This window comes from Cynara cardunculus (genome assembly GCF_001531365.2).
Source record: "Cynara cardunculus var. scolymus isolate 2C chromosome LG 7, CcrdV1, whole genome shotgun sequence".
Lineage (NCBI taxonomy): Eukaryota > Viridiplantae > Streptophyta > Magnoliopsida > Asterales > Asteraceae > Cynara > Cynara cardunculus.
Window position 1 is genome coordinate 7161815 of NC_037534.1, and position 9434 is coordinate 7171248.

Consider the following 9434-nt stretch of genomic DNA (forward strand, 5'->3'; position numbering starts at 1 on the left):
AAAATTTTATGATATCTTCAAACTTCTATTTTATTCAAAAATAAAAACATCATCACTTTCTCAAAATCACATACGACCATATTATAAACATCGACTGAGATAAAAAAATTAAATTAAATATTAAAATCAAGATGTATCTCGCTGCATTGCGCAAGTACCCTTCTAATTTGAAGAAAAGGATTTAGAAGATGGTTAAAAAATGAAATCATTTAAATGAATTAACTATTTGTGTAAATAACCCCTCCAAACTTCCTTTGCTTTCTTTTTTTCGTTTTTCCTTTGTGCTCAATTTTCTTCTTCCATCATGCACAAACTTCTATTGCTTTTATCAAGAGTGTGCATATGGTTAGACTAATCCCGACAAATTATGATCGCATGAAATCAACCATGACAAAATCAGTAGCCACAATTGTTGTATATGTCTGGAATCAAATCCTAGACAGATGAGATATTTCATTATATTCCTCAGGACCTCAACTACTATGTCACAACCTTAGTGGTTTTCTATCGCTTCTTGGTAATAAATTTAGGATTTGTTGTTGTTGTTGTTATATTGATGTGGAAGAAAATGAAGACAAGTGAGAAAGGACTGAGATGGAGTTGCCGGAGAGGAGGGGAACGGTGGTGTATGGGGAGGAAGACGATGGCGACAAATGAGATTTTAACATAAGTAGAGGTCCTCTGGTAAAATATAAAAGTTAACCAGAGCCACTCTGGTTTTCTACTATAGTTGTAAAACATAAAGTTAAAAAGGTTTAATTTATAAAGTTTGTACGAGAAATCAAGAGTTTAGATACAGAACTCAGATACAGAGCTCGTACTTGTCAAATTTCATGATACAAAGCTTTTATATAGCATATACAGAGCCTCTTGGTCAAAATATGAGTTTTGAAAAACTTAAAGATTTTCCACCACAATCAGAGGCCATCTGGTTATTCTTGAAGACCAACCAGAACCTCTCTCGTTCCACACCAAACTTTTACCCATTTTGAACAATTTGGAGTGTAATATCCAAAATCCCAAAAAAATATTGCTTATTCGAAACACATGCAATTAAAGCTTTTGGCTATAAGTCATTTTCCTCCTCTGCACAACATCATTGTTATCATATCAGTAAGAGCAATAATTCTAAGTCTTCATATCACACAAAAATGATAACTCAGAATCATTGCATCATAGAGATACTATTTTTCAAATTTATATTTCATTTGAAAAAAAAATATCATCGTTTTCTAAAAACCACATAAAGTATTATAACGACGGAGAAAATGAATAAAATAAAACATTAAAATCTAAATATATCTCGATGAATTGTGCAAGTACCCTTCTAGTGATTAAGAATGCAGTTATCTTCAAAGATTAGGAACAAAAATCGTAATTTTTAGCAAACCAACGTTTATTCCTATTTTTGTTAATATACGAGTTTTTTTATATGGTTGTTATATAGTACAACATTGTATTTCCCTGATCTGACAGTGGTTGAAGTCGGCAAAAACAAAATTATTACTCAAGGTTGAACGTTAAATCGAACCCTTCCCCTATCAACAAAGACAAACCCGAGATCTCCGCCATAGCGAACCGCCCACCACCGCCACCAGCCGTTACTCTTATGCTACATACTCCCGCTCTCGCGATCCAACACAGCGGAAAACCCTTCATGGTTGAAACATTTTCCAACCCAACAAATGTCACCTTTTCAATAATCCACCTTCGACTCAACGCATAATCTCCGTTCACAACCTCCGATCTTAACATCGCTTTTTTCCCCACCACTTGGCTGGAAAATCTTACAGATGTCCACCTCCCACCTTCCCCACCACACTCGATTTCCTCCCCATCGTCTAGAAACACCTCACCGGTGCTATTCTCACTGCGRCTAACCACAACCAGCAARYGAAATGGCGTCTCCCTAGCGGCCTTTGTCGTTAAAGCTTCTTTTTGTAAAACTAATATGTTCCCTTCACGGATATGAACGTTTATATGATCAGCTGGTGCATCGAGCCTAACATAAGTCCCGGAGTCCACACTGATCGAATTAGAATAGTTCCATAGGTCGAACCAGTTGCCAGATGGGAAGTAAGCGTCAACCGAGACTGTTTTTGGCTCTAAAACGGGTGACACTARTACGCTTTTGCCAAGGAGAAACTGTGTGCTAATATCGTAGGTCTTGGTGTCTTGAGGGAATGAGAAGAATAGCGGTCGTGCGATGGGAGTCCCCTTCGAATGTGCCTCATACATTAATGTGTACAAGTAAGGAAGCATTTGGTACCGCAGGCCAAGGACCTTTCGAGATGTTGCGGCTACGGAATCCCAAATGTAAAGCTCTTGTCTTGTGCTCTCAATGTCGGAGTGGACCCTTGCAAACGGATAAAAAGCACCAAGCTGTGAATTAAGAATGTCTGTTATAATACGTGGAACCTTTCTAGATGAGCCCTTGTAAAGATCCCTACATATATACAACTACGATGGTCGGACTCCAACAGCCCCCTCAAATGAAGACTAGACTAGTGCCCCCTAGAATGGAGGGGAAATAGTCTGTTGGGTCCCTAGATGTGGTTTATGTGGCTATGATACGATATGAGTATATGTAGAATACCGTTGAATCTCTCTCTGAAAGAGCCCTTTTAGAGAGATTGCTACATGTATAATATATAGGTTTGATGGTCCATGTCTAGCCAATGTGAACAAAGTCGATGAAATCAACAGTACTCAAATGTTCACTTTCAAAAAAAGCCTCAAAATATTACATTTTGAAATTTGAACTTCTTGAAATCTCATACTCCCTTCTTCCCAAAATAAATGTCCACAACGAAAAAGACACAATTTTAGATATGTGCAACTATAACACTTTTTTAATCACGTAAATGACAAATTTACCCTTAATAAAAGGGGGAGTAATTAATTTCTTCATCTCATGATTAAGGATATAATTGGAAGGCAGGCACCTACTTTTGAAAGCGGATACATGTCTCAGGACAAACTAAAATAGAATGGACACTTATTTTAGAACGAAGGGAATATTTGCTTTGAGCTTTCAAATATTTGTTCAAGTCAAAAGGAACATGATACCTGAATCCACCGCTGGCATAGCTCTTCAGTAGTGTTTTCAGAAAAACCACATATATCCGCACCAACCATTGGAATCCCGAATAACCCAGAATTCAAGATGCTTGGAATGGAGTACGCCAAGTCATCCCATGTTGCAGCATTGTCTCCGGTCCAATGTGCTGTATAAATCCCAGATCCAACAAATGTTGATCTAGAAAGTATAAATGGCCGTTTGCCCGTTATTTTGATCAACKYCTCTTTCGTTGCCYTGGCYTCCAAAAATCCATACAAGTTATGGGCATCATAGGCRGTGATGTTGCCAAARTGAAGAGAACTTGCAGGMACAGTWTTATTATTGATGGRCATTTGGACWCCTGMAYTGTTAATCTTATAGGGAGGATCATCGAGTTTAGATAAGGGAAATGGAGGGGAGGATATGAAATTGGCTACTTCGTTCATATCAAGCCAGATGCCATCAAAGGGCAGAAGATCACGGAACCTTTTGATCTCATCCCCCCAAAAGGTTGCGCCTTTTGGATTCAAAAAGTCCGGGAAATTAACAATACCGGGCCAAACCTCACCTACATAAGGTATACCATCGCGCTTTATATAAATATCTGCTTGCAGTCCTCTTATGTAAGTTTTGTAGGTCGTATTAACACTGATGCCTACCCAAAAAGAACATTAATACCATTAGAGTAATATACAAGCTTTACTTGAAAGCAACCCCATTGTAACATTTCAAACAACAATCTTTATAGGCACTGCAACAAGATCGGCTTTATAGGACGAGCAATATGTCTATGTATCTTAATGGATTGCATTATAGAACCTACGGTTATAGGACCAAACAACTGGGTGTCCCTTTTAAAGGTGATAGTACGCTTTTTGGCATCCTAACAAATTTTTAAGATACCAAATGAAGCGCCATATTAGTCTTTTTATATGACATTATTTGAAAAACTCTTATAAAATAAAAACAAGGGGTCCTATAAAAAGCTAATAAGACACTTTATTTCAAACATGTTTTTAGGATGCTCAAATACATGTTAACATCCTATTGTAACACTTTTACATATGACGCACAATTGTTTGGTCCTATGTGTAAAGTTTTATGAAACAGTTTATTAGAACATTTAGACATATTTGTCGTCCATTTTGTTGCAGTGAGGGATGTTGTGCAATTTTTCACATAGAATGGTATATATAATAAAAAGTTGTGCATGGAAGAAAAGAAAGAAATCAGTACCTGGATCTAATATGAGTACATATTTCTGATTATTTTGGTGAAGATTTTGAACAAATGCTGACATTTTATCCAAGGGGAAATTGATGGGGTCTAATATGTAATCTTTATAAGCATCCATATAGTCTATATCTGTCCACATAACTTCCAGGGGGATCTTGGCTTTTGCATAGCCAGCAACAACACCCTCAAGATCATCAACATCTTTATAACCCCATCGACACTGATGGAACCCTGTACCCATAAGCAAATGAATATTTGAGCAAAAGGTTGAACACCGGCAACCGCGAACGGCCCCATATGGAACCCGACCCCTAGGAACCACATGTTCAGAGTTGACTTAGTGATTGAAGCTAGCAGAGGGGTTCAAGCCTTCGAACTTGAGCCTGCTGTGTATATGAGCAATGTTGCTCCGCCCCTTTGCCAACTAAGCAATTAGATATTAACTTATAGTACCCTACATACAGGTCACAACTCACAAAAGGTTTCATTCATGTTCACCTTAAAAGAACTATGGATTCTTAGACATTAAAGAGAAAAAGAGGGTAAATAGATCATGTGAATTTCAAACTGGAAATGAATAAGTTCAATATTAAAACCCTATGAATGAATGTAGAAATTGCAAATTAACTTACCGAAGGACCAATAGGGTATGGGAGTCGGCCGGCCGATGAACTCAGTGTATTGATCCATGACTAATTCCGGCGACGGCCCAGCAAAGATATAGAAATCGAGAATACCCCCAATTACCTTATACGTGATACGATCACCGTTATACACAATATCCATCCCGTTGCTATTGAGCAACAATACACCATGAGTGGTACCCGCCAACACTCTACCATCAGAATCCGGCGATCGGACATCCATATAAAACGGATGTGATCCATATAGATTGAGATCAGGKWTCKCGCTTCYAATATCGGCATTCCAAAGGGTKAGCGTCTGATTATGTGTTAATTTRAAGGAACGTTTGGTATGCTCCCCAAGGCCRTAAATGGAGGACCGGTCAGCCGGAAGTGAAGATGTTAGTTCCAGGTATTGATCCTTGTAGATGAGAACAGTGGCAGAGGTATCAAAGAGTATATCGCCGGTAGAACGACGAGCGACGGTGAATCCGAATTGGGTGGTTGTGGCGGTGGTGGTGTTGTGGAGGGTTAGGATGAGATCGGAGGTGGGATCTGAGAGAAAGAAGTTGGCCGGAATTTGTTGGTGGGATTTTGGGGGAACGGAAGAAGTTTGCGGTGGCCGACGAAGAATGTGGGTTGGAATTTCCCATCTTTGGCGTTTTGCATCTGTGATTCGAATCCTCAAACGATCAGCCGTTTCGAAGCTTTTGAAATAATATAAACAGGGTCATGTAAGTAATTTTATAAAATTAATTATTTCAAAGTAAAATAAATAGAAATTAATTATCTCGAGGTATTAAGAATTCTTTAAAAATGATTAGAAGAGTAATCATGCAATACAACAAGATATATTTCGATTTAAATGTTTTGTTTTATTATTTGTTTCTGTCGATTTTGTAATTCGATTTTATATTTTCTTAGAAATGATAATGTTTTTATATTAAATAAAATATAAATTTGAAGACTCTATAAAAATTTATATCGATATTAGTATCAAATTAACAATTTAAAAGTTATATGTTTTTTATATATTTTTTTTTAATTTTAATTCTTTATTACAATTTAATTTAGTTTTGATGAGGAAGTAATTTATTTTAGATTTAATGATATAATGTTTTCTATAAAGATATTTTTTAGTTCAAGTTTTTATTATAATTTAATTGCGGTTTATTAATGAGTTAATTTATCGTAGGTTTAATAATATAGTTTTATAGAGATAATAATTAAGTACTCTGTTAGAATTCAATGATTATTCTAATTTTTTTAAATTCTTTATAATTTAAAATAAGATGTTTATTTTGTATTTGATTATGTTTATCAATTAATTATATGAATTCAAACATACAGCTTTAGAAAAAGTTGTATTTATACATCATTTACTTGTCATCTTAAATTTTAAGTAATATGCATCATTAAACAATATTTGATGCATTAAGAATGATTTTTAAAAGTTTAACTTAAATGCTTATAATATAATATAGATTATCATGAAAAAGAAAACCGTTGTGTATTAGTAAATAAGGGACTTTGAAATTAAATATTTAAAAAAGATGAATAATACTTTTTTAAAATGTATGTAATGTTTTCAAAATAAAAAAGTCTTGTAACGATAAAGTTGTTTGTGTAAATTAATCTGTCTATATAAAATAAGCTACGAGTCTTATTATACTCGTTAAACTGCTACACACATGCCCTAGCTTTTAATATAATCATAATCGTTAAGCGGAGGGACCGTTGATGTTATGAAAATAAAATGTTAGAAACCACCGGTATAAATAGTTTGTTTTAAAGACTAAGGAGTCGTTTATCTACCCGAGTAAGCGTTTACCAAGCCACATTACCTCACCGGATGAATACGGTAAGGACTAAGAATCTTACCCGGTAAGAGCGAGACAAGAACCATGAGTCTTACCCGGTAAGTGAGGGCGACGACTCTTACCATGGTAAGCGCTTACTCTGTAAATTGTTGCATACGATGCCTTTTTGGTGGACTAAAGTGTTACCCGATAAGTAAGTGTTGGTATTAAATTTTACCGGGTAAGTGTTTTGTAAACGGCCCCTAAATCTAAAATTTGAACAAACCACAAGAACTACCGGTATAATTCACTTTTGTTACAATTAAAAAGTATAATATGATCAAATGATTATTTTCAAAGCATACGTCTATACATCTAAAATCTGACCTGGATGTCATTGAACGGCTTTTTTTCATTTTTAGATATTATAAATAAATATAATATAATATGATTATATATAATTTACATAATAAATCATAAATATTTAAATATATTACGAATATTAAATTTATATAACTTGTTCCATTTTGAATTAAGTTTAATTGATTTGCTTAAGACGAAATATAATTTAGACCATTTATTAAGCATTTACCTGATAAGTTTTCATCAGTTTAATTATTTTATTGAGTAAACATAACAAGAACCAAGAATATTACTCAGTAACAGATAAGTCAAAGTGTTACCCAGTAGTTGTTTACCATGTTATAAACCCTTATCATTAATCTATTTTGACAGCAAATAATGTTATCTCATAAAGTAACAAAGAGTGATGATTATTATCGATAAACACATATCTAACGGGTCACCACCTTATTTTAGTCGAATAACATTGTTGGGCATAAAAATTGATTATTAGTAAGTGTCTTGTCCCTCACAGGCAGAGCAGGCCTATTAAGCCTCAAGCAAGGTCTCATGCACCCGTTCAACTTATTTTCTTAAGTATAAATTTTGGGGGTACGAAAGGTGCACTCATTAAACTTTAAAGGTGCTACGAGATATTAGAAAATACAAGGAATATGAACCAAAAAACCAAAAAAAGTCACTCAAAACGTTGGAAACTGGAATTTGGTTAAAGGTCGAATGACTTTGCGGGACTTTGATCCACCTTAAAGGTACACCTGCTCGGCAAAAATCTTGGGTCTGTCATTGCTCAGAGGTAAGAAACTAGGTTGTTGCCATACATGAATGAATTGGATTGGATTGGATTGGATTGGATTGAATTTGTAGAGATTTGGAATTGAATTCCATTTCCATCACTTGTTTGGTTTGAAACATTTTCTTAATTTGAAATCCTACAAAAATAGGATTTTGAAATCCTACAAAAATAGGATTTTGAAATCCACAGAGGTGGTTGGTATTTTACGGGTTTTCCTAAAATTTGTATGTAATAATGTTTTAAAATATGTTAAAAACATTTGTTTTAATGAACGCCGATATGATGAATTTCAACAGTGTGGAGATTGTGTCCAAAACGGAAAAACTAAGCAGAACAGATAATCCGAATGACGCGTGTACTTGATTTCAGGAATCAAATTGAGATTTGACGGAATTAGAAATACCTTGCGAAGAGATGAAGCTCATCGATATCAGGTCCATACAAGGAAGACTTGTTGTTGAGCTGCAGATCAGCAGTCAATGATTTTCCCGACGCACCGATGCCGATAGATTTGAGAGAGTATCCGTAACCAATCGGTTCCGGTTGGGTATGGTTATCAGCGATGGTTTTTCGATCAATCGAGAGTAGTATCAACAATATAAATGCGATGATTGATGCCATCGTTTCCGATGGAGTCTTTGTAGATTCATAGGCATATGCGTTGCCGAATTTTATCTGTGGAGGCAACTCTTTTTTGTCCCTGAATATAGGTCAACATCAGAGTCTACTCAGCACCATTAAATATAAGTCAACTTTTTATTATAAAATGCTTAGTTTTGTTTCACGTTTCCCGTGAGAGGTTTAAGTCGATTCGAGTTGGATCTTATCTTAAACAAGTTAAATTAATGATTTTCAGTTTATTTGGATAAAAATTTGATTGTCTGTAATTTTAACCGAATTCACACGGAACTCGTCTTCAAAAATACCAATGTGACGGAACATTTTTGACTCAATTGATGGTTGAAGCTTACGGGCCCCCGAATTGAACTCGTGAATTATCTTGTATTTGGACAAAATTATCATACCGTTTTGCCAACTGAGCTACACGTCAAAAGCAAAATTCATGTCTATTATAAAAAGTTACGCAAAATGTAGCTTAACTTACGATATTATAGATCATTTTAAAACAAAAATAATTATATTGATATTTTAAGAGCAAAATACATTAAAATGTAAAAGAAATGGTTTAGTTTCTATTGAATGTAACAAATTTTTTTCCTCGACCGAAGTAATAAACCTTTGTTTTATTATCATATTTTGACCTTTAAAGAGCAATGTGGTGGCGGTTAACTCAATCCAATCCAAACGAAATAACCCAATTTGATGTTTAATCAAGTTATAAAATCTTTAAAGCGTAGGTATTGAGTTGGAATTAAACTACAATCATTTGAATCCAACACAACCCGATGAACCCAATATCATTTTATTTATTGGATTTAATATCGCTTTTAAGTTCTTAGTTATACATATATATATATATATATATATATATATATATATATCTATACTATATTATAAAACATTTGGCTAAAACTCTTAAAAACTCTTAAACTCTTAAA

General features: G+C 34.6%; 1 protein-coding gene across 1 annotated transcript; it reads right to left on the reverse strand.

Moving 5' to 3' along the window:
- Window positions 1-1378: 1378 nt before the first annotated feature.
- LOC112515071 (alpha-glucosidase-like) lies at window positions 1379-8517 on the reverse strand. The gene is made up of 5 exons (XM_025121712.1): window positions 8279-8517; window positions 4930-5627; window positions 4298-4528; window positions 3070-3716; window positions 1379-2382 (listed from the first exon to the last, which is right to left on the reverse strand). Exons 1-5 carry the CDS (start codon window positions 8494-8496, stop codon window positions 1504-1506), a joined length of 2673 nt encoding a protein of 890 aa, XP_024977480.1. The 5' UTR covers window positions 8497-8517; the 3' UTR covers window positions 1379-1503.
- Between the last annotated feature and the right edge of the window lie 917 nt (window positions 8518-9434).